General features: G+C 36.3%; 1 protein-coding gene across 2 annotated transcripts in view; it reads left to right on the plus strand.

The window, feature by feature from the left end:
* LOC121369299 (wnt inhibitory factor 1-like) overlaps positions 1 to 26,101 on the plus strand; it is an 82,025-nt gene extending 55,924 nt beyond the window's left edge. Inside the window, exons 3-10 of one of the 2 annotated variants that reach the window (XM_041494267.1) lie at positions 1,848 to 1,950; positions 6,505 to 6,648; positions 12,319 to 12,423; positions 17,177 to 17,272; positions 17,760 to 17,855; positions 19,735 to 19,833; positions 20,446 to 20,577; positions 21,064 to 26,101. In XM_041494267.1, the coding sequence (XP_041350201.1) occupies positions 1,848 to 1,950; positions 6,505 to 6,648; positions 12,319 to 12,423; positions 17,177 to 17,272; positions 17,760 to 17,855; positions 19,735 to 19,833; positions 20,446 to 20,577; positions 21,064 to 21,356 (1,068 nt within the window). In that variant the 3' untranslated portion in view covers positions 21,357 to 26,101. The remainder of the gene's footprint in view (positions 1 to 1,847; positions 1,951 to 6,504; positions 6,649 to 12,318; positions 12,424 to 17,176; positions 17,273 to 17,759; positions 17,856 to 19,734; positions 19,834 to 20,445; positions 20,578 to 21,063) is intronic. The other variant, XM_041494268.1, reaches the window with a different exon arrangement.
* Positions 26,102 to 27,837: the final 1,736 nt, after the last annotated feature.

The following is a 27,837-nucleotide window of genomic DNA, read 5'->3' on the forward strand; positions in this document are numbered from 1 at the left end:
ACTGTTAGTGTTACATAGCCAAGCGTATAAAGCGATCGGTGAAGTATCTCACTACTGTTAGTGTTACATAGCCAAGCGTATAAAGCGATCGGTGAAGTATCTCACTACTGTTAGTGTTACATAGCCAAGCGTATAAAGCGATCGGTGAAGTATCTCACTACTGTTAGTGTTACATAGCCAAGCGTATAAAGCGATCGGTGAAGTATCTCACTACTGTTAGTGTTACATAGCCAAGCGTATAAAGCGATCGGTGAAGTATCTCACTACTGTTAGTGTTACATAGCCAAGCGTATAAAGCGATCGGTGAAGTATCTCACTACTGTTAGTGTTACATAGCCAAGCGTATAAAGCGATCGGTGAAGTATCTCACGACTGTTAGTGTTACATAGCCAAGCGTATAAAGCGATCGGTGAAGTATCTCACTACTGTTAGTGTTACATAGCCAAGCGTATAAAGCGATCGGTGAAGTATCTCACTACTGTTAGTGTTACATAGTCAAGCGTATAAAGCGATCGGTGAAGTATCTCACTACTGTTAGTGTTACATAGCCAAGCGTATAAAGCGATCGGTGAAGTATCTCACTACTGTTAGTGTTACATAGCCAAGCGTATAAAGCGATCAGTGAAGTATCTCACTACTGTTAGTGTTACATAGCCAAGCGTATAAAGCGATCAGTGAAGTATCTCACTACTGTTAGTGTTACATAGCCAAGCGTATAAAGCGATCAGTGAAGTATCTCACTACTGTTATTTTTACATAGCCAAGCGTATAAAGCGATCAGTGAAGTATCTCACTACTATTAGTTTTACATAGCCAAGTATATAAACGTTAGCCAATGTATCAATGGAACCAAACAATATTTATCTTTCTGCTTTAGAAGAAAAAGAGTAGCCCCTGTGACGTCACTCTACTAAAAATAATATTACCACTCTTTACTTAGGTCCAAAAAGGGAAGCAACTCTCGTTAATCATCAGTACAACACTACATTCCGTTCTAGATGCAGGGATCAACCCTATTTTTACACCATAGTTATTATAGTACAACATTGTACATTTTACAATCTAACAGTCAAATCATTTTTGATTCCAACAAAATTTAAAAACGTTTTTTTTTTTTTAATGGGACTATATTCGTCGCCTATTTATAGACTGCGTTTCTAAGTCGCCGCTCATTGGATGCAATAATGGTGTAATCCTTCCAAATGAGAAATGAATTTTACGTACTTTCGTTTATTAATATTAAAGATATTTGTAGATGACAGTCCCTGTCATGGACAGAACTCTATGGCGAAGTCAGAGTTGTACCCAAGACAGGCGTGCTTGAACAGCTCTCTGAAGGAAGCATGTAAAAATTACCCACCCACCCATAGATGACAGAGTTCAGGAAATATTTAATGTGCTTACTGATATTAAGGAAGACGCTTTTATATAGGTTTATGGTTTATTTTCCAGTCTACTTTGTGTGCAAGTATGAATTAAAAAAGAATTATACTACATGCATTCTCGAAAGATGATCATTTCCGATGATGCAGTACAGATTTTAATAATGAAATTTCTTTTCCGAGGACCACGTTAAAGGATATAGCGATAAGTTGGGTATGCCACTGGGTGTTAGGTACGTATACGTGGGGGAGGGGAGGAGGTCGGTTGGGGTCAAAACACCCTCCTCCTCTAAGGTAATTTTCTTTTTTGATGTATTTTCCAGGAGGCATGACTCGACCCTCCATGAAACGTCTAGTAGGTTAGACCCACTCCCCTGCCTAAATTCCTACACAAACGCATGGAGTTACAATTTATCTACTGTATTTTGTGATATTAACGGTTTAGACGTGTCTGTCTGTTTTCAGTTTTCCTACTGGTTTGAGAACCTGACGTCGCTGGACCCGCACCTCTTGTACAACCCTCTACTCAGCATTCCTGCTCACGGATGGATACCTCGGATGGAAACAGGTAACTAACTTACCGGACTAGGATTTATAGCAGTCCTAAAGACGCGCTCCAACGGTGCGACTTAAAGTAAGGACATGTGACGTGATTTAATTGGTTAGGAAAGAAAGAAATGTTTTATTTAACGACGCACTCAACACATTTTATTTACGGTTATATGGCGTCAGACATATGGTTAAGGACCACACAGATTTTGAGAGGAAACCCGCTGTCGCCACTACATGGGCTACTCTTCCGATTAGCAGCAAGGGATCTTTTATTTGCGCTTCCCACAGGCAGGATAGCACAAACCATGGCCTTTGTTGAACCAGTTATGGATCACTGGTCGGTGCAAGTGGTTTACACCTACCCATTCAGCCTTGCGGGGCACTCACTCATGGTTTGGAGTCTGTATCTGGATTAAAAATCCCATGCCTCAACTGGGATCCGAACCCAGTACCTACCAGCCTGTAGACCGATGGCCTACCACGACGCCACCGAGGCCGGTCAAATAATTTCTAATTGGTTAGGAGCTTATATTAAAGTAAGATGTGTACTAAGATAAAAAAAAAAAAATACACACACTCCACACTTCTGTCCCAATCGATACAATCGACATGTATCTCAGATGGCGACTGGGATGGGCGTGCTTGAACCTCCAGTGGATATAAGCCCGTAAATAGAGTTTTGGTTGGTTGGACATCAGTAACTAACTCTAGTGAGAGTCGATCTTACGACCCCTTGCATCTAAATGAGCCATATACCACTGAACTACATTCCGCCCCTGCAGAAAAAAGAAAGTAAACAAATTGATTTATTGACCATCGGTTATTGGATGTCAAATATTTAAAACTTCTGATATGGAGTCTTCAGGGGCAACCCACTACATCTACTCTGCTTCTATAAAATACATCCTAAACAAGAGCACTACAAACTAACAAACAGATAGACAGAAAAATAAACAGCAGATTTCTTAAAGTTAAAAGAGAAAAAATCTTAATTCTCTCATATAGCTGTTACATAAAATCTGTAGCACGAGTAAAGACATCAATTTATCACACCTCCAATTCTCCTTTACTTACTAACCAGAAAATGTATTTTGTTCTGCGCCAAGGCGTCACCGTGTGCCCCTATCTATAGCAGTGAAGTATGAATTCCTTCCAATTTAATTATCTTATCTACGAATACACACAATTAAAAATGCATCAATATTGTTGATAAAAGACTTTTCAAAATGATTACGTATTTTAATGAAAGCGAAATTGCCACAGTGTTCTATTTCGGTCTTGTTTCCTTTCTAAAATAGACATAGAACTATATAGGATGATAGCTCGGGGTTTTATCAAGGTAACATATTGAAAGATAGCTGAATACAACTTTTATTTGAAAGAGGTAATCCAGAAATAATCCTGTTTGATGTGAGTGAAAAGTTTAATACTCATCACACAGAATATAAGTTAAGTAACTTGCAAACACCTATAAAATAAATTTGAATAAAATGTCCTGCATTAATGAAAAGTCCGGGTAACAGTAATACTCGCAAAAGTTTTTTTTGCCACAGTTATTTAGTTTCACGCACCCAGTATCCCACCTTCTCCCTCCAAAAATCCTACATCCGGGTCGGTAACCTGACCAAATACTACTATGCTAGGGTAGCGCATATTGCATGTGTAAAGCAGTAACGCTAACAGATGAAGACTAGATACAGTTGTATCATTACAGGGATTTCATAGAACATACTGGTCTTCTGTATTCTACCGTTTTCCTGTTGTACCGATATCCCCGTCGATGGGCCCATTTGGCTAATTCTCGATCAAGCCAGTGCACCACGACTGACATATCATTATCAAAGGCAGTGGAATGTGCTATCCTGTTTGTGGGATGGTGCATATAAAAGATTGCTTTGCTACTAATGGAAACATATAGTGGGTTTTCTCTCTAAGACTATAATGTCAAAATTACCAAATGTTTAACATCCAATAGCCGATGATTTAAAAATTGAACGTTATAATTTTGACGTTCATGTGATGATAAACACCAAAACCGTTTTACACACTGTATGAATGGTGTAGCGCGTTATTACAAAAATAAAACGTTCAATTTTTATAACTGAGAATTATATGGGGTGGTTTCCTGCTGTTTAAAACGAACAGCAGTTGATGCAGTTCACAATCACAAGAACATATCTTTTAATGAAAACAACCTAAAATGTACGTGCTTTTATTACCCTCCTGGTGAAGATATAGCGGTGTCGTACAAATTTCGTACGCACCACCAGGTGCGTATTACAAACTGTATTTTGATTTGTCAACAGGGAATAGAGTCAATTTCGATTGGTTGGACAGCGACCTTATCTGCATAACGGGACTATTTTTTTCATTCATAATTAATGTCAAAGTCAGTAACATCCACAACTTTTACTACAAATGTCATTCATTAAAAGTTGATGTAAACTGGACCACGCGAGAAATATTTTTAAATAAAAAATTAAAATAAAAGAATGAATAGAACAATAATTAAACATATTCATTTTATTTATTATGTGGATTTTTGGTCTACAAATTGTTATTGTCAGTTGTGATTTGTGAATTCATCATTATTAAGGTCTACGACAGTCACTTTTTGGACCTTGTTTTGGCTTCGTACACAATAAATAAAACATATCCAACGTTAATTTTTTCATATGATATATTTGACAAAAGGTATTTTTTTTTTTTTTTAAACTTAAACTTAATATTTTTTGTAGAATTATGAAAAAGTAAAATATACCGACCTGTAAACAGCGTTGTTTGCTTGTTGTAGAAATTTAACAGGGGTCAAGGTTAGTAGACCAGTTTTTATTTTAATATGGCGATGCATTGTAATAATATAGCTAATTTTGAATTTGAATGACGTCACTTTGCACCTCTTTACAATAACCACAAACTGGGTACATGACGTTTCCGTTTTAAGAATGCTGGAAAAAAATCCAGTGCAAAATTCCTATTGATTTTTTTTTTTCGAACATTACTGAAGCACCTGAATGTGTTTGAAGAAAATTCTGTGATTGAAAAATTGTACCTTTTACGAAATATGGATTTCAAGTGAAATTACAGTAAGATATGCTATATTTATTGTGTACAAAGGAAGCCAAAACAAGGGCGCGAAAAGTGACTGTCGTCGACCTTAAAGTTATAACTTTAGTTTTCCCGTGAACTCAGCTGCTTTTGCAAGCTACACGTTTTTAACTGCAAAAACACTTGTTATTCTCTTATTGGTTGGATTTTTGGTCAACAAAATGTTATTGTCAGTTGTGATTTGTGAATTCATCATTATTAGCATAACCAGTGGGGAAACGGGAACATTTGTTTCTTGGGGGCGTTTTGTTAAAATATGGAATTATGCATTAGTTTTACCCATTTTTCACCCAATATGAAAATAAACATATATTGATGCATGTACCTTACAGCTTTCTTTAAATTAAAAAATGAAACCCGATGGAAATTTATGGGGAAGTACGTCTACACCACTCCCCTGAAAATGTCACTGAGAAGTAGCGTAAGTACAACGAACTATTTCTCAGTGCGGCGGTACGTAGTCGTGCACTGACTAGTTACGCAAATCAACATCCTGTTTTGAAATAGGCTACAAAATTGATTGATTGATTTATTTATTTTTCATAATTTGCGTGATTTAAAGGAGGGTAATAAATAAAATACCACACTCGTTTTCGCTAGATATCATTTTTACGAAAATCGTGAACTTCCCAAACGTATCTGACCTCACTTTCGTTCGGTCAGATACGTTTGGGAAGTTCACTCGTTTCGTAAAAATTATATCTAGCGAAAACTCGTATAGTATTCTATATGTACACATCATGTGAAATACGGCTGTCATGTCTAAGGGAAAGTGCACATAAAAGATCCCTTGTGCTAATGGAACAATGTAGCGGGTTTCCCCTGAAGACGTCGTGTCACAATTACTATATGGTTGACATCCAACAGCTATCAATTAGAAAATAAATATTCTGTATTGGTGTTGTTAAATTAAAGAAACAAAACGTTTCGACGTAGTTTTCACTGCGAACTAGATATTGAGAAAATAGATACCGTGTAATGTCACCCCCAAGTCATCTTAGTTCCCAGAGTTGGAATCGGAGTTTAAATGAGTAATGGATTTTAAAATAAATGTTTTATAGTTTAGGCTCTATAATTATGTGGTAAGAATAATGTACTGAACCAGACATGTAAATAGTTGTGTGTTAAAAATTCAATGTTAACCATTTTATATCGTGTTGGATAACTAAATATGAAAATACTATATGGTATAAGTGTTACGATGAATGATCTATCATTGTTTTTAAGACCTAGAATAATAAAGCTACAATACAGTATTGACAGACTAAGTGTTAAGGATAATGTATTGAACCGTACATGTAAATGATCGTGTGTTAAAAATATAATGGTTTTGTCAAACATACTACAACGTATATGGTATAAATGTTAAGATGAATGATGTATCATTGTGTATAGACCTAGACTATTAAAGCTGCAACACAGTACTGACAAACTCTTAAGTGTTAAGAATAATGTATTGTAGTATTCCAGATGTCGATACCGTGCACGGGAAAGAACAAGGGGATCGCCTCTCTCGTTCTGGGTCTCAACATCTACAACCGGCGACGACTACCGATCGAGGGCACGCCCATCAGCTTCACCCTCAAGAAACAGTGCACGGCGTTTGGTGAGTCATTCCGCTCTTATACACTGGCTGTGTTTTACAGGGTCTTGTTATGTTGCGTCGCACATTACAGGACACAATATTCCACACGAACGATCGTTCTGTTCACGTGTCGGTTACGCAACTTTAAATTCACGCGAACTGCCAATTGGTTACGTGGTGAATCGTGACATTCTGTAATTAACCGTTACAAAGTTAAAGAGCATCATTACTATATTCGCTACGGAAATATAATTTGTGTAACCAAACAATCGGTTACCTGGGTGAAAAGTACGTGAACCGAGTTACCCAAGATTTTAAAATACATTGTCTCCTGCAGTATATCCAAGAAAATAAAGTTCTCCAGTTCTGTGTGTTTATAAAACCGTTTAGGCTTTACTGTCTAGACTCCAGACTTTAATAAAGACTGAGACCTTTACACTCCTCCCCCGATTGGTCTGTAGAGAATATAAAATACCGTAAACTTTATTTTTTAATTAATGTATATCAGCTAAAAGCGCACTCGTAAGAAATATTTAGTTTTAAAAAAAATATAATATTCTAAACGGTTAAAGAGCATTGGATGTGTGTGTGTGTGTGTGTGTGTGTGTGTGTGTGTGTGTGTGTGTGTGTGTGTGTGGATGTATGTTGCAAACTTCATTTTAAAAATCACAGAAATGTCAAACATGTCTCCTGGCTCATGTTAACTAACTGCCTCTCTTTTCCCATGTGAATTAAAAAGAAAACATATTCTCGAGATAGAACAAAACCCCGTATGTTTTGCATCTATACGGTGGTTTGGAAAAACGTGTTGATTCGGACATAAAATTATTTTATGTATCCCGTGCATAAAATTTAAATGGTATCTAACTTGCCAACATAATAATTTTAATGTACTCATTAAAAACCAGTATAGTAAACTTACTTTAAATTGCTCCTTCACGAGTGTATACAGTTCATATTCTATTTCTGAATGAAGGTCTAAAATGTACTTTCATGTTTATTTACAATGGTATGTATTTAATCGGAGTACAATATTCTGTTTGTGACCAGTATAACAAAAATCAGAAGACATAAAAATAAGACACATTATTTTAAACTAATGAACACAATTATAGCCGTCTGCTGGCAAACCACGTGACCTGAACTTCGGTCTGACGTCAGTATCGACCTGTCAGTCAACATCTCACGAGTAATTAACTAAATTCTTGTCTGATCCCGTTGAATACGAACTAAAATGTATCTGCTTCTAGCAGTGTTGTGAACGCTGATGTGTGCATTTACACATCACACTTTGAAATGTACCAGCTAGATTTCCAACAACAAAGAGAACATAGCCTGTTGCTGTCAGTAAATCAACCAACCCACAAGGAAGACTAAACCAGTCTATAAAGGAAGGAACATATCTAAATTATGTCTGTCTATACCGTCAGATAGACTGGTAGTGGTAGATTGTAAAGAAGTACCACGTCTTGCAAATCCGAGCCTGGAGAACAATCAGTTTTTAGTGTGTCGATTATAAATAGCCATTGAGCCGTTAAAAACAGTCTGCGTAGAAGTCGTTGCCAGTATGTGAACCCAGTACCTACCAGCATTGAGTGCAATGGCATAATCAGCGATAGCCCCTATATCACCGAGACCGGTTCTATTAATAGACAGGATAAACTAATCCTGCAGACCGTTACAAGTGGATTACGGTGCCGCAGTCTACTGCCTCGGTGAAATGTCACAACCCAGCGGTTAACCGAGATTGGCTTGCTTTACAATCTACCACTACCAGTCTATCTGACGGTATAGACAGACATAATTTAGTGAATGTTCAATCAAATTCATCGTTACATATGTTGACGTATAATTTAAATATACACTTTCCCTTGTATATGAATATTTTGAATTTTTTAAGGGAAACTGAATGTTATTTTCTTTGTCTACATTATAATTTATACTATTATATGACTAATTTAAATATTGAGAAACAAACGTTTAACCAATATAACTTAAAACAAAAACAAAACATAACAAAAACAACAAACGAACAAAGGTAAAGGTCAAAATATTCCGGATATAGCATTTTAATTCATTCTGTGTAGATGCATGTGTAGTTCTCCTTTTAAATGATGTCGGCTGGATCTCAACAGTTAATAATAATTTTACGCTTATGCCTCCAGTTAATCGAGAGGAGAGGATAGCCAAGCGGCAAGGTGATGTCCTATTTTCCTGTGGTCTATAAATGGTAACAATGGCGAATTCATTTGGAAAGTTATATACACAAATACGTCGTAATGTAGTTTTTATTTCTTGTTACAGCAGACGAAAAGATTGTAAATAGGGAAGGGTTGACAGATTACATGTCAGCATGCGTGTTTATAATTATGTACACGTTTGAAACAAAGATTTTAATTGGTGAAAGACTCACATCAAGTATTTTCCCAACTGAGCTACCAACGAATACAAAATTACATTTCCCACCTGGCTCATTCAATCATTAAACAATTATCGTTAGACTCATTTCAAAGCATTTTACAGATCTAAGGAAATGTCTGCATATTTGCCAACAAAAATGGTACAACCAAATACCATGAGAGTTTTGTCTTAATCGTCTGTTAAAATCTTTTCGTCCGTCATGTTAAACTTTGTTTAAAGTACGCAAGCGCAAATGTGGACCGATCAAACCAAAGTGATTAATCAAGGCACAAATTACAGTTGGCGCAAGCCGTATGCGTATGCGTATGCGTATACGTATTGTATACAAAATCCGCAGTGCCTTGGCCGCATACTTATATATTCAGATACAATTTATAAACGTAATCACGTACGTCATTCAACTCTTTTTTTGCGCGCATGTCCGTGACGTCGATAGCTAAACAGTCAAGAAATATCACTATTGCTCGCAGCTGCATATTTAAACAGAAAACAAAAAACACTAAAGAAAAAATCCATAATTTACTAGAATGTGCCCAATGCCAAAAATAGATGTTTCTGGGAGCCAACGCCATCCAGAAAAAAGGGCCAACCTTAATCTTTCCATTCAATATTTCAGTAAATGTTTTAAAATTCTGAAACTACCATATCTACTTGTTTCGATTCTACCCCTCTCACAAACTCGCTAATCCTTCTTTTTCAGACCATTGCACCCGAAGTAACTGGCAGAACCTGACCTTTTAATCTCATAAATCACTGAAATAGAAACACAGATACCAACTTTGACACTGGTTGTTTACATAGTGTTTTTTGTTTGTTTTAGTGTGGTAAATAAACTCGACAGACAAGCGGTCTTTTATTTTACTTTTATCAAAATTCGGCGTTTTCAAAGATACGGATTATACAGAGAGACGATAAGCGGAAGCTGATGGCAACATCTTGAAGAGGTTTAAGTAGTGAATAAAAAAGAGATAAAAGAAAGCTACTTTCTACCTGTACAATGATAACGTTTGTCTTATCTAGAACACCGATGCTTCATACGGGCACCTGGGATTGAAACCAAAATGAATAATGTCATTAACGTTGAAGTTAAAAACTTTCTCTATTTTAAAGTTGATTGATCACGTAATGAAAGTTTGTATTAAGAAGGCGTTGAAAAATAGCATACAGATTGGCGTGCGTGGGCAGTGAAAGTGTAGTGAAGACGCTAAACAGACAGACAGGTAAACAGATAAATACGTGTGGATTTAGGTATTATATACAGGGTCTGTTCCAAAACAACATCATATTGGATAAGAGTGGGGATGTCGGGTGGATACCTAAAGTATGGCATGGGAGGCATTTGTTTTCAATATCCATAGAAAATAAAATAATTTGACATCAGTATGTACATTGTATATATTCTAAAATATTTCACAAACTCATCACACATTAAAATAAAATTATTTGGATGTACAATACCACCCCCTACCCCGTTGCCATTACGTAATACTTTCTATAACAATTCTTATAAAGACAAAACAACAACAGCAACGACAACACACACACGCACACATACACGCACACGCACACCTACTGACGCTGCTACGCTGCAATATTGTAAAAGCTAAGACAATATTTTAATATTTTCATCCCATCTCGATAAAATCCTCCACCCAACAATATCCCCCAAGAGATAAATGTTGGAAGTTCCAGTGCACATAAACTTCAGTCGCCCAGTCTTGGAACAACCTCACCCGTTTATAACCCAAGTGATCATTTCTGGAGTAACTCTTGTTAAAAAAAATCATGTAAAAAATTATATTTAAAAAAAAAAACTCACTAAAAATATGCACACACTTCATCATCAAGTATGTTTTTGTTGTTTACTTCAAAGCCTTGAACATGCGATTTAAATGTTCATTTTCCAAGAAGAAGAAGAAGAAGAAGACATAGTCTGGTAAAAATTTTTCTTCTGAATTAACATGGCTTCAGTTTTGGTCTTGGCACCGGTCCATTCTGTCTGGGAGCGTGCACGTGCTCTCGTCAACGGAACCTATTTGTGGCGTTACAGCGAGACATTAATGACCGCAAACGTTTGGAATTATTTTATGGTTTTGTTTGTTCTGCTACAACTTTAATTTGGCCATAACTCTTGTTGATGATCCCTGTTCCGCCGATGACGTTATCTGTTACACTGACACTAAACGTATACAGACTCCCGCCATATTGCCCACTGTTTGAAGGATGATATCTTCTATACGTCATACAATCGTTATCAGTGGCTACCCTCTGCGTTATCATTCTACTTTGTCAGTTGATCAAGGCTGAATTCTGATAACTAATTTGTCACGCACCGATATTTTAATAATGATTTATCGCTCAACGACATTTTAATGATAATGTATCAAATAATTTTTTATTAAATTTTCATCACGCCCAAAATTCCAGCAGTTATATTTTCTATTAAGCGGATTTGCACACAATTCGCTTACTTAATAGCTGCTTTATCAAACACTATCATCAGAGTTCTTGGGACCATGCACAAAATAGCCATTGAGCTCCTTAAGGGTTTTAATTTGAAAAGAAGGAAACATGTGTTAGAGGAGAAGTAAACATTTGTTAGCAGGTAGCTTAAACTCTTTTCAAGTTTGTCATCTAATTTCTCATTAAAAGTAGATTCAATGTCAGCTGACGGTTTTTCTTAGGCCTCTGCGAAATGTCATTATATTGTTGTGTCCATGCTATAGGCTTTGACATGCCATTGTAGACAGATTTACAAAGCCTCGACTGATAAGTTTCATATAAATATAATACGGTGATTATTGTTTAATGAACCATTATTATTATTATTATTATTAATTTTATTATACAAATACGCTATCTAACCCCACCTTTATCTTTAAGTATAGATAATATTAAAATCCGAAATCAATAACGCATAATTTCGAGTTATTTTTTCATTTGACCCTAATGCTCTTACGTTCAAAACACGCAAAATAAATAAATAAATAATAATAATAATAATAATAATAATAATAATAAAAAATGCGCCCCAAAATTTAAACACCCCCACCCCTATAAAACCCCCTAAAAAAAAAAAAAAAAAAAAAAAAAAAAAAATATATAATAAAGATGTTTATATGAAATAGTACAAAGATCGACCATTCGTCATGACTGGGCTTGATTAAAAAAAAAAAAAAAAAAAAAAAAAAAAAATTCTTGATCGAATATTGTCACCTCACTTCCTATTTCGTTGCCCGACTGACGTAATTTCTTCTGCTTTCTCTGCAGTGACGACGTCGCTATGCAAATCCGAGTGTGAAAATGGCGGCATGTGTAATGAACTGGGTATTTGCGAATGTCGACAAGGATTTCACGGGAAGTTCTGCAGTATTGGTAGGGCTGTGCATGTCAGGCATGTCAGCATGCAACTCCACCACCATAGCACGAGCCACACACACACGTAATACTAACCGATTGGCTGGCTTTAAGGCGCTGCTAATTCGCGGACCTTTAATATATATTATATATGCTTCCAAAATATAGCTGCCATGGGTTGCTGATTTGATTGAACGAATGAAGTCTAACGATAACCAGACACAACAAATATATATATACTATTAGATTTGCTGATTTCAACAAAAATTAAGTACACCGCGTAGATAAATTAATATATGCTTCCAAAGTATAGCTAATATGGGTTGTTGATTTTAATGAATGAATGAATAACGAAACCCAGACACAACAAATATATATCGGCCATTATGTTGCTGGTTTAAACTAAAATTATGTTAAACTGCATAGATAAAATAGTATATGCTTCCAAAGTATAGCTGTTGATTTGAATGAATGAATAAATGAAAGTCTATCGAACCCGAGACACAACAAATATACATCGGCCATATTATCGCTGGTTCAAAGTAAAATTATGTTAAACAAAGTAGATAAATGTAAATGTGCTTAAATTTCAAAATACCAGTACTAGAACTAGTATTCAGGTTACATAAACTTGATGATCCTAGCTTTCTAATTGGCTATAATTGAGTATGCTTGACATACAACTGAAAAAGAAAAAGAAATTCTTTTTTCTGATTTGCTATACATATTATCTCAGTCTGAAATAACAAACGTTTTGACAATAAACTATATTACGTACATTTTTAAATGTTCAAATCTGTAATCTCACTGCATAGAACATGACATGTCGCCTATCACGTAAGCCGCCATATATGGAGATTAGTTGAAGATAAAAATAATTTGATAAAATCAGATACGGAACTCATTGGTAAAATAATGTTCTACTGTTAAATGCTTAAATCCAGCCTAACCGTTTTCCTACAGAAAAAGAAAAGCTAAAACCCCATTTGATCATTAACGTGATTTGTAAATATTTAAACTGGACGTTTATAAAATATATTGTTGTAGGGAAGGTGAGTATTCTTTAATTTGTGCAATAATTATGAAAGGCTATTGAAACTATATTCGTCACACTTTATGTGCTCAATGGTTACTCTCCCATTCCCCCTCCTCCACCTGTATGAATCATTGATATTACGGACTAATGCTGACTTGCTTCTTTTGTGCCTTATTTTTATTTCTAAACACGACATAACTGTAAACATGGCAATGATTCGTTTTTGACGTCGTGAATAATGTTTGCCCAGCATTTCTCGGAGAATGCAATACTAACTACCCTGCTTTAAACGATTGACCTGTTGCTGTCATAATATTGCAAGTATTAAGGACCCATTACATGCATTCACCGAACTGTACTAATTTTGGTGAAAAAACCCATATATATAATTGTAGCATGTGCTATTACATGTACATTGAATAGTAAAAATAAATAAAATGTTTATAGCATGTGCTATAGCATTCAAAAGTAAAAACAAAATTAATGTTGTAGTAACAACAAGAATAACATGGTTTTAACGTGTGCTATATTATTCAAAAGTTTACAGATTTTTTGAAATAGTCAGGTCCTTGAGGAAAATGTTGGTTCAAATATATTACACTAAGAATACTAGTAATTGTTTATTGACTGATTGAAATCGCCATCATACAATTACCATAAAACAAGCGTCTCATCAGCATACATATACACCTACACGTTAACATCTACAAGCCACCTTGGCTAATTTCTGTCAGGTTTCAACATTAGTAACTCGTAGCAAGCCATTGCAGGTTTGACTTGGTTAAGTGGTGTAAACATGAAACAAGTCTGCAGTCTATCGTTATTCATAGTACTTTCATCACCTATCCCAGCTGATTCATCATGCTGTTCTTAGTTAAAACTCAGCCCTATTGACGGGCAACTTGTGGATACAACGTGCCAGGAATGTATTTTCATGGTTAGCTATCCCTTCCTTAATTGTAGGAGACACAGCGCGGGAGGGAGATCTCCAAGACTAACTCGCGGATGCATTCCAGACATTGGCTTCGATCTGTGGTCATCGATATGGAACTCCCTTATTGTTTTTCGTCTTGTTCCTACGTAACATTGTCAGATAGGGTGTGTTCGTCTGTCTCTCTCTCTCTCTCTCTCTCTCTCTCTCTCTCTCTCTCTCTCTCTCTCTGAATAAAAACAATTCCTCCGCCAAAACATATAACACCTAATTATACTTCGTCTCAAAACGCGCTCCTAATAGACGGATCTTAATGCGTCTAAAACACGTGTCCCTAGAATAAAGAATAGCAGCCATCGATTCTAGTTAGTTAATCTGAACGACAAAACCATATTCCGATATCAAAATCGTATCTCTTCATAAGGCAGTCAAAAGGATGTTTGACAAAGTCGTGATTGCTTCCATGATCCACTATCAGGTGCTCGTCTTTAGGAAGACCGCCACTTCCATTGAGTTAATGTTATAAAACAAATCTTCGTCTTAATTTGTGTTCCTTGCAAACAAATCATACTGCGTCTTAAACATATTCTTGTAGCAGACAGAATTGTAGACACCGATTCCCTTCAGTTGGGTTAATGTCACTTAAACCAGATGCACTCCGATGTACATTCTGAACATTTGCCGACTATGCATGACCACCCGTCCATTGACGAATACCGCCGAGCGCCTCAGATTCCGTCACACCGTCAATATAACGCCACACTAGACTCGGCTTATATAACGCTTACTTTCAGTTTCGTTACGCGCAAATCACGTGGGTGTCACTCTACCGAATGACAGACACTAGGCTGCTTACCTGGGCGGAGTTCAGCCACACTGAGCAGAAAAACGTCCGCTAAAACTGTTTTATGCGCTTCACGGTAAACCAAATGGCCACGCCGGGAACCAATCAAATAGTTCGCGAACGATAGCGAAACGTTCGCTGACTGAACTCGGGGCTGGTGTCAGGAGACAGCTTGACCTATAACACGCTTTAGACTGAAACAAAGTTCCGATTGGTTATATTCCTAGATCCACATTACTTGCCTGTCCGTTTTCACAGCTCACAGAAACAAGATTTGATGGTTTTTTGTTTTTGTTTGTTTGTTGTTCGACTTAATTCTTTTTGGCTTTGTAATAAAAATCAGTTTTCACGTCAATGCTAACAGGTCGTGTGTTTTTGTGACTTGCAAAGTAGAGGGTTTGTGTATAATAATTATGACTTTATGTGTGCAAGTATGTTGTAGTTAAACAAAAAGCTTTATATAAATTTCTCATGGGCTCTGTTTTGTGCACAAATACATTAATGGCTTTTTTGCTGATTGTGTTAACTCATTATGTTTCTTTCAGAGATGAACAATGTTGCTAGACCTAAATTAATATTTATGTAATAATATATAATGCGTATCAATGCTGAACAGTTTATGATAAATTAAACTGAAGCCTATCTCATCTGCCGGCAAAATATTATTGATTATTTAAGACTGTGATTTTGTCGTTATGGCATTATGGCATTGTGTTCATTTTTGAAATTAAAGTGAAGCCTATTCCATTTGTCAACAATATATATATATATATATATATATATATATATATATATATATATATATATATATATATACATATATATATATATATATATATATATATATATATATATATATATATATATATATATATATATATATACACATACACACATATATATATATACATATATATACATAGGCCTATACATATATACATGTATATGCATGTATATATATATATATATATATATATATATATATATATATATATATATATATATATATATATATTTAAGGCTGTGTTTTGTCATTATCTTATCTTGACATTTTAACAGTGTTTAAACAGTGGCTATTGTCTATCAAATATATTCAAGTTCTAGAAGGTGACCAGAGTACGAGAGGAGAAACTATCCGAACAAATATTACACAATTGCAACAATGTGTCATGTGTGTATATACACAAACACAGTACAGGACCTTCCTAAACCCTTGATAATATATATATATATATATATATATATATATATATATATATATATATATATATATATATATATATATATATATATATATATATATATAATACGTGTCGTCAAACACTAGTCACATTTGGAGTAAACGTTGATATAACGAACCGACAAAGTCGGGGTATCCGTAGTTTGAAATAAACAGGAATTATAAACTGATAGAAGATTATGCCATACCCTGTCTCAACCTCAAGATATCCTGGACTTTCGAGATTACAATGTTCGAGATAACGGTGTTTGAGCTTATCACGTTTTGAGCATTAAAACTAGAATAACGACGGCATTCACTAGGCTTCCCTTTGATCGCATTCACTAGTTGTAGCCTCAGAAGAAATTGTGGACGGTGAGCTATAGACGATTTCCGCCTTGTTTTGAGTTTAGCTCTTATTTAAAATTTACAGAAAAGGTAACTTCACCGACAAACCTTCCACGGATAAAGCAACATCAACAAAAAGTGCAAACCGTTTGACATATATTACGTGATAACAATATTGTGTTGGGCTTTTGTTAATGCTGACTCAGAAGTCATAATACGTAAAGATTTCTGTACCAAGAAGGTATATTCTGTTTACTTTCATCACCAATTATTAAATCCACTTTACAAATGAACCTGACACGGACGGACTGTGCCAGTGTCATTGTAATTGGTAATGTACCATTTTGGTTTATAGTCTACTAACTGGACGTTGTTCTACTTATTAAATTTCAGCCATGTGCAATCCATCGTGTCAGAACAACGGAACCTGCGTCTCCCCAGAGGTCTGCGCATGTCCGCCGGGGTATTTAGGGAAACACTGCGAAAAAGGTAAACTGAAACATTAGTATAATCATATTATTTTCTCTATTCCACAAAACACCAGACCTTTGTTTGTGCACCAAAAACAATTGTAACTTGACAGTGTTCATTCCAGACAACATCAAGTAGTCATCCATTATTCCTTTTAATTTTGTCATAGCACATGGGTATTAAATTCTACCCTAATACAATATTCAGTGACATTTTCTATATTTAGGTTATATTTCTCTGGAATTATAGATTAAATATATGTATTTGTGTGTAATAAACTCTCGTATTACTAGTCACGAGTTTTGTATACATTACGTACCCGTGGCCTAATTCGCAAAGGTCTCTTAGGCTCTGCTAGACAACAAAGCAACCTCTTTATAAGCCTTTTAGGATTGCACTGCGAGATCGCAAAGTTGCGAGAGTTTAGTGAATTAGGTCCCAGGTACTCTGGTACCATAATCACATAAGCTTTTTCAATATCATTATTGATATTGGTGTATTTCAGAGGTGTGCGGGCGGCCATGTCAAAACGGAGGTCGATGTTTACCAGAAGGCTACTGTCATTGTCTCCAGGGATTCTATGGCGACGCCTGTGAATACAGTAAGTGTAAATACTGTAGCACCACACTGTAACAAGTGAGAAAGAACCCCAATGCGACTCACATTGTGTCATATACACTTATTGCACCAGGCAGACCTGCTTTTATTACATTAGTAATTATAATTAACAATGCATATCTTGTAGGTATTTCCAACAAGAACATAGAAAGTATTGCCTATGCAAATATACTATCCGTATTTTATGTTTCAATTGACTGAAACCTGCTTTTCGATGTTAGACATGGGGTTTTTATGTGTCTGTTTAACTCTGTTACCTCTGTGACAAGACTGCCAAGAATAGAATATACACAAATAGTGTTCAATCAATTGATTAGTTATATATTTTGCTCCAGTGACATAAATCTAGATCTCGTTCTGTAAATAAGAACGTGTGGAGAACAGTGTTTTTGGGTAGCCATTTTCTAAGCAAACGTAGAACTGATGTACAGACTGTGTGGCCGATTCAGACACTGACATGGCATGTCTTTAGATGAGAAGCGTTTGTCCTGGTTATCATCGCTGTACAGCATAATTGGAAGTAGAATCGGATCTACAAGTCGTATCTTTGTATAAGAAAGAGTCCAAACGATGTTTGACAAGGTTGTGACGGTATGCCTTCTTAGCCCCCATGAATCACAGACAGATCCGATGCTTCGTGTCAAGGGCAGTAACTCCCGAGGACGACACATCCTTCCTGGTTGTCTGTGGTGGAACTACAGCCGATTAATACCTAAGTCATTCCCAGTGTGGAGCTCGCCGCGGTAAGACGTATTTGTTTCGCCTGTACACACTGCACGTGCTTTTGCTTGTTCGACTTGGGAATCCTCCATTTGTGTTGTTTTTGTCAGCGAAATGGAGTTTTCTACTGGGATGTATGCGGCCATTGGAACTGATTGAAAGCTAGGACGCTTCTCGTTTAGATAACCTGCACCACTAGGTTGGATTCCTTTTTTTAAAAAGCGAGATTCCTTGCCTCCACGTCATTTTTTTCGGCTGACATTTGTCGACAAGTTTTTCGTTGACTCGTATGACGGCCATTCTGCAGAACGCCACGGTTGTTCGCGTTTAGTCTCTACATGTCCGAGTCTGTCCTAGCAGCACTGGAAGATTGACCGCCCCACTCTAAGAAGAAATAGCAAGCGGGATCGACCCCTACTACTCTTTTATTTTTGGTCTTTACTTTGTTTAATACTGGTACCATCTCGTATTATCCGGAGCCGGGCCCGTCCGCACCCCTATACCAACCATGACGACTGAACTACATGCTAGTCTGATACTCTCTTGTTCAGACGTATCCGGCTTATCAAGAACTGCATTTCCACACAGCACTACACCTTCCACATCTCACGACTTTCACTCTAGGTGTTTTCTTGACGGGATGCAACCCATCTCGTCCCTACAAGCTGTGCACCTTAACGGCCTTAACGAGGCCACACACGTGGACATATATATATATCGGACTTTAAACTTTTAGACTTTCTTTCAAAATTTTATGTCAAAATTACTTTTTTTTCTATACTATTAAACAGTCTCTTCTTTCTCTCATTTATTTTTGGATTGTCCTAAAATGCTCCAAATTATACAAATAATATTCGGCCAAGCAGTCAATTCCTTTTTATTTTTGGCTAGTTAACGTTTTAATTAAAACAAATTATATTATCCTTTTCACTAATTGTTATTCCAATTCACTGGCAAAGTTAGAGATTGTGCCCGGGAGAGACGTGCTTGAATCTTAACTGGATATAGGCACGTTAATATGTTATCCAATCCAATTCACGGCCAAAGTAGTTCATTATAGATTGTCGAAACATTATAACTTACTTGATTATCGTTTATATTGACTTGGGATTCCAGTGTGAGGTGTTTTTGTTAATTTCCAGATTACTGTGTTCCGCTGTGTAAAAACAACGGTGTCTGTGTGGGACCTAACAGATGTAACTGCATTTCTGGGTATACCGGCTCCCTCTGTGAACACAGTCGTAAGTATATACACGTCAATACAAATATGTAAATTCAAATATGTACACGGAAATACGTTAATACAAATACGTACAAACAGACACGTACACGTGAAAAACATACGCACAGACACATACATGTAAACACGTACGCACAAACATATAACGTAAACACGTACGCACAAACCGGTACGAACAAACATGAACACACAAACATAAACACACTGTTAAGTATGACTGAAGTCAGAACTTGCTCTTGGTGTATTATGAACTGTGTGTCCCAATCTATACAATTATTTTTGTTTTCTTGTGAGTATTATCACCAGAACTAACACCATAATTAGACTAAGATAGAACAGCCATTAAATGTAGTCTATTTTGTTATTTTGAATGAATTAAAAACATACCAATAAAGCCGATAAATAAATTGATAAAATCTATCAGACGATGTGATCATGATTTCATTGTATAATAAATTAAAATCCGTTTATGGTGTGTTTATAGTTTTAGTTCAGTATATAAAACACCTCAGCTATAAGTGCTTCTGTACATGTGTCTTGTATAAATGACACCACGGATATATACACGTACTTGTGTACTTGTAAAATAATACTACATGCTTTCTACTTTCAGTAATAAAGACCGACACAGATAGACCCCGACGAAGTAAAGAGCACGGCGATGGCGACAGTGAACGCTCGCTAAAACTCCCCAAAAGAAAGAAGAAACGAAATCCTTCAAGGAGGAAACGGAAGGGAACCAAAGGTTTGCATAAACCGTCATGTTCTTTGAAAGTGGAAATTGTTTATTTTGCATAAACACGTTTGTATGAACTATAAAACTATTATATAAATGATGGTACTTACAGATTTGATTGAATCATACCAAATATATGATTATAATCTAATCATTAGCAAAATATAACAGTACTTAAATGATTGAGCATGGCTAAGGATTAGCATTTACGTATGGCACACATTCAATAATCATATTTGTATTGTCATTTTTCAATTGGTTTCTATTTTTGGAATAGCCTTATTTTTATTGTTTTAATCTATCTGGCTTGTTTGCATTCCTAAGTAATTCTGATCAATTCAGTATGTTTTTATTCCTAAGTCAATTCATTATGTTTTTATTCCTAAGTCAATTCAGTATGGTTTTATTCCTAAGTCAATTCAGTATGGTTTTATTCATAAGTCAGTTCAGTCTATTTTATTCATACGTCAATTCGGTATGGTTTTGATATTTTAGATCTTGAAAAGAAGCTGTTGAAAACCGAGCGTAGAATTGTGAAAATTATAAACCGGAAGTCAAAAGAGTGGACCCTAACCAGAGAAGAAAGACGTGTTGTGAAAAAACTTATAAGAGAAAGCAAGGCGAGACTTTTATCATTGAAAGAAAAAAATTACCTCGCTAAAATCGTAACAAGAGAAAGAGACAAGCTGACGAGCAAAGAAAAACAAAAACTGAAACGCTTTAAGAAGCTGTTAAAACTGACCAGACGACGGAACGGCAAGCCCAAGAAAAGAAGATTGTTTGTATAGACTTCATCTAGAAGTAGATGAAAGATCATGCAACAGTGTCTGCTGGTCCAGATCGAAATAGGCAAGACATCAGGCTAGTTCAGGGAATAAGGAATGGTAACGCTTTATGTAGACACAGTGAACAACTAAAGGAATGGCTATTTGACAGCCCATGCTGGCACATTGAGAGCATATGTCGCCATGAGAAATATTCCACTGGCCTGCATTGTGTAGACAAGTACCTTTGTTCACACATTGTTAAGACATCACAATGTGAGAAGCATAAGTACTGTGGTGTATTGCACTAGATGCAGTATCTATCAGCTAGATCATCACAGATAAGAAACCCGAATCTGTAAGAGTGAAGTTCGATTTCACAAGCGATGGTCTGACTGAAAGAAAATATATTAAACATATAGACTTAGCAGGCTACATAATATAAAAAAAACACTAAAAACTTGTGTTTATGTGTAACGTACTTCTTGTAGACTGATGGCTATACAACCATGATAGACTCTGCAGCATCGGTGAATATTAATTAGCTATGGATGGACTGGTAACCTAACTCTCTACATGACCTACACGTCAGTTGCTAATTACTGGATGGATTGTCTACACGATGTTAATTGACCATGTGGAGGAACTGTTTTCTGTGGATGGTTTTCATATTGCTTCTTCTTTACGACCTGGTGGTCTTTGTGCTAACGTTTGAGGGATAACTAGTTTGCTAATTATATAGGAGGACCACAGTGGCGCGCTATGGAGGATGGACTAAATAACATGTTACCCTCTGGGCATATGCGTAATATATTCATTACACGTTCTTGTAGAAAACGTTAACCTAGCTCAGGGTAATTCTATAATACATCTACAGCATCAGTGCTGCGTAACACAGTGTTTATATATTCTCAATACTGACAACAGAAATAGTCTAGTATTTCGACCATTTGACGTAGATTGACAGATCGTGTTAACCAGCAGACAGGAACGAGTCATATTTGGTCGCTAATGGCGATCTGGGGCCTAATTCACAAAACTCTTTTAAACTCTCTCAAGCTCTCTTTAGCAACATTTATTTTGCATTGAAATACGAGATCGCAAAGTTGCGAAAGTGGTTCACTAAACTCTAGTAACTTTGCGATCTGGCTGTACAATGCGAACACACTTGCAAAGACGACGTGATGTTGCTTAAACGAACCTTAGAGAGAGTTGTGTATTAGGTCCCCGTGTGTAAATTATGTGATTGTACGATGGTTCAGACTTTTATGGATTTGTTTTCACGGAGTACGAGCAGTTATTTCTGCACGATCGTAAGTTATATCAGTTATTGTACAGGTGTGCAATATTCGACACAAATACCTCAGCATCCGTACGATAGTTGGTCTTGTACAGCACAGCTTTTGATTTATGTAACATATCAAAAAAGTTAAAAAATGTAAGTTTTCTTTTTGTTATCTGCGTAAAGTTTTGTTATAACTGTATAGTGTTAAATGTATTTTGTTTTTTCGTTATACGTGTATGGTGATAATTTATGTGTTCCCGTTTGGGTACGTGTGTATTGTGGCTCAGGTATGTGCTTCAACCTCATTGCATAGACATGCATTTATAGACTAGAGCACATTGAGTAATTTGTTGCTACATACAATAACGAGTCTGAATATCAATTGTGACTTCCAAACTCTACCATGTCGCATTTCTGATAAGAGTCCAATCTCACAATACAACCAGGGGTGACGGGCGATAGATTAGTGTGTATATTTCAATGGAGAGGCTGTCCGGGTGATAGAAGCATTATTGTTCTGTTTATGTAGTCAACTAGTCAGCTAAACTGTTTTATATGTTACTGTAGCTTATTTGAAGGAAGGAAGGAAATGATTTATTTAACGACACACTCAACACATTTAATTACGGTTATATGGCGTCGGACATATGGTTAAGGACCACACAGATATTGAGAGAGGAAACCCGCTGTCGCCACTTCATGGGATACTCTTTCCGATTAGCAGCAACGGATCTTTTATATGCACCATCCCACAGACAGGATAGCACATACCACGGCCTTTGATATACCAGTCTAAAACTCGGGTGTTTAAGCACAGTAAATGTTGTAACTCCACGCGTGTAAGTCCAAAACTCGGGTGTTTAAGCACAGTAAATGTTGTAACTCCACGCGTGTAAGTCTAAAACTCGGGTGTTTAAGCACAGTAAATGTTGTAACTCCACGCGTGTAAGTCTAAAACTCGGGTAAATAAGCACAGTAAATGTTGTAACTCCACGCGTGTAAGTCTAAAACTCGGGTGTTTAAGCACAGTAAATGTTGTAACTCCACGCCCATAAATTAATGTCCAGCTAAACATTAGAGACCGAATTTACGAAGCCTGTTTTAGACTTACACGCGTATAACTAATACTATATATATTTATAATACTTAAACACCTGCAGTTAAGAAAAACACGCTTTGTAAATTCGACCCCGAATTACTTTTTTTTTTCTTGCAGCCATGAAACATTTAAACACACTGACACTCGTTGTTAGGACGATTTACAGTGATTTAACCGTTAAATTACACGTAACTTACAGTGTGTCGCTAAAATTCTAAATTATGGATTACGGCAAAGTCAGTGTGTTTCTAATAGTCCTGGTGTTGGTAGCACAGTCGGTTGCCGTCTGAAGAAAATGCCTTATTTTGGGATAATTAAAAGATATAGGGCCTAATTCATAAAGCTCGCGTAAGTTCTTTTAAACAACATCAGATCGTCGTTAAAGTGTTTTTGCACGGCACTGTGAGATCACAAAAAGGCTATTTTATAAACGAAAGGCCATTTTACAATCAGCAGGTTTCGCATAATATTATTGGTGTTTGTCTTCTCCATATATCTTGAAAGGCGCCCACTATAATTTATCCCCACTAATTTTTTCCCCGAATAAAAATGTTTATGGATATTTGTATGATATCACTACCGATATGAATTGCATATCTATTTCGCTATGTATATACAAAAACATTTCTAATATGTTTCTCTTTTGTCGTTGCTGATTCAAATATAATCGCATAATATATGTAACCCAAATTTGTTTTATACCCGCGAATACCTTTCTTTTAGTATAGATAATTTTAATACGTAATAACATTTGTGTGCACGTGCGTTGTGAAGACAAGCTTTAAAAAAGAAATTCTAGTATGCATTTGTTTTCCAAATAATCGCATGAAAAATGATGTCAGTTTCTGCATTTTGAATGTCCATTCCCTATTTCGTTTTCCGTATTTGGACAAATATATTTTACAGGTAGCTACAAATGTAAAATGTATTGGGGATTTCTGTCAAAAACAGTCATCTACTATCCCTATATCTTATCTGTAGAACAACCCTTATTTGTTAATAAATGGGATTATCTGTGCGATTGTGGATAAATCGGGTATCGATGGTGTGTTTAATTCAACATGTTAACATTAACCGTTATGGGGGAAATGTTGGGAGGTAAGAGTCGAACATGACGATAGAATTAGTGGGTGGCGGGTGATATATTAGTAGCGGACCCGGAGCTGTTGGGAGGAAAGAATCCAGATGATAGAGGCATTGTTTTTCATTTCTTGATTTATTTATATCTGAGAACAAGTACAAAATGCATATCTATCTTTTATAGAAATATTGGTATAAAGTGCTCCTACATGTAATAACTAGTTTAAAATGTCCAATTGGATAAGTTAGTAGAGTACTCGACTCTTACACAAAACGTCACTGGTTCAAATCCCCTCAGTTGAGGTTGGTTTATCTGTTAAATGTGGAGCCGGTGTAGGGACTAGGGACTAGGGACTTGGGACTGGGTGTGTTCTGAGCACAAGGATGTAGTTATAGTACTCGCGACCCACAGCTCCTGGACGTAGCTCCACTTAAGGGATGTATGGTGGTGGATTATAGTGTGGTGTTGGTATAACGTGATCCCTTTGGTAGTAGCTAGTAGAGATTTTGCAGGTACTATTCTGCAGAAAGTCCGTGGTTCGAACCCAACTGGTATAGGTTGGCGTCTGCTACTGTGATCAAATGAGATTGGTAATAGTTGATTACAAAATTACCCAGGTAAAGATTGTCGAAATGGATTTGTCATGTTACTCGTTTATTACATATACATATTTTATACATATTAAAAAACAACAACCGAACAATATAAAGAAGTAATTACATAGGCCTATTTGATGGTACAATAAAGTACCAGCTTCGAATTACGTATTTGATTGAAATATTACGAAGTAGCCGTAAATGTGTATACTTTCTCTCTTGTTGAATGTATTTCATATTAAATACATTTAGAGTGGATATCATGTATGTAACACAGTGTAGAAATTAAGACGTGACGTTATGGGGAAATAATCCTACCTGTTTAATATTGTAGTCCAGGATAATTGCGATCTACATCCTGGAGATACCCAGGGCCTTTGTTTATAAAACTTCAAAGTCTAGACTCAGATATTTAATTACGCCACATGCATGTAATTTGTACGGCGTTACCATGAAGTCAAACACTCAATACTCTATCAGAGGCTGGAGTGTAAACAAAAAGTTTTATAAGCATGGGGCTAGATCTTATGGTTGTGACCTCGTGTGGATTTGGTGACATATTTCCATGACGGCTGTACTTGGTGTGTTAATATCTAGACAAGAACTGTGTAGATAAATTGATGTAAATAATTTATTAAATTTAATTTAGAATAAACCAACAATATTGTTTGTACTGTTTAAACAAAAAATAAAGCAATATTGTGATGGCGGAAATGTGTTTGTGATTTATTTTGTTTTGTGTCGAATTCACTTTTCATTGTTCAAGCTAGCAATACATAGAAAGTTAATGGTTCTTTTGTTTAACGACACCACTAGAGCACTTTGGTTAATTAATAATTTCCTACTGAATGTCAAACATTTACTAATTTTAACTCGTGGTCTTCAGAGGACATCTGCTACATTTTTCCATCAGTAACAAGAGAGTTTTTACATGCATTTTTCACGGACATGGCAGCATATATTATACCACGCTTATCGATATACCAGTCGATGGACACTGGTTGGGACGGGAAAAAACTAATCGGAGAATGGTTCCACCGAAGTGGTTCAATGACACTTTTTAGATTGGTTTTCGTAGAGATTAATAAAAAGAAAGAAAGAAAGAAGTGTTTTATTTAACGACGCACTCAACACATTTTATTTACGGTTATATGGCGTCAGACATATGGTTAAGGACCACACAGACATTTTTAGAGGAAACCCGCTGTCGCCACATAGGCTACTCTTTTACGACAGGCAGCAAGGGATCTTTTATTTGCGCTTCCCACAGGCAGGATAGCACAAACCATGACCTTTGTTGAACCAGTTATGGATCACTGGTCGGTGCAAGTGGTTTACACCTACCCATTGAGCCTTGCGGAGCACTCACTCAGGGTTTGGAGTCGGTATCTGGATTAAAAATTCCACGCCTCGACTGGGATCCGAACCCAGTACCTACCAGCCTGTAGACCGATGGCCTGCCACGACGCCACCGAGGCCGGTAGAGATTAATATGTTTAGGTGTTTCACCAACAGTTATGTAGCATATTATGATTCACGCCAATCACACTCTCCTGACCAAACTCGGATTCAGATCCAATGATTATGCATGGTAAGCACTTGTACATTCATTGTGCTGGATAATGTATTGTGATCACGCATTCAAATAAATAAATAAAGTTTTTATACCCGTTACTCATCATATTGTTATCGATATTTTGGCATGCAACTAAATTAAGACGTGAACTAAAAATAACTTCCTTTTGTTAAATTAACCAATAGTGTTACCTGCACTGGCGTAGACAGCATTTTATATGAGTTGGGGTCATATTGCAGGGGGCAACCCACACTATGTATGTATGTATGATTTTATAAAATTTAATAGTTTTTGAAAAAGGTTTGATGGGGGGGGGGGGGGGGGGGGGGGGGGGCATGGTCTCGTGCATTCAATTGTATACTCTTAAAAAAAGTATGGGAACCTGAAATATTAATGTTAATATCAACTATTAGACGGAACATACGTCTTGACCACAGACATCCTAGTAAAGAACGTTCAAGTCTGTTTATGAGCACACCGAAACACATTACATAGTTTGCACGTCCATCACGCAGTTGCCCCGTACACGTACGTGGGGTGTCATTCTCGATTTTGACAATTTCCAGGAAGGTCGATTAATCACTGTGGAACATTATTTCTGTCAAACATTTTCATTCTGTTAATCATACAGTTGTTATTTGTTTTGTTTTTAGTCATTTTTATTGTTTGAATTTGTGAACTTTCAAATTTCACTTCTGACCCCAATCGTCCTTCAAGATCTTTGGTTGTCATAAAACCTATTGTAATACTACCGGTTGTAATGTTTGCCCAATTAATTGACTATTGTCATATAACCATTCCCCTCAGCTAATATACCTTACAATTTTGGTAATTGTAAATTTTTATTAGAGTTCCCCTACTTTTTTTT

This window comes from Gigantopelta aegis, chromosome 3 (assembly GCF_016097555.1).
Source record: "Gigantopelta aegis isolate Gae_Host chromosome 3, Gae_host_genome, whole genome shotgun sequence".
Lineage (NCBI taxonomy): Eukaryota > Metazoa > Mollusca > Gastropoda > Neomphalida > Peltospiridae > Gigantopelta > Gigantopelta aegis.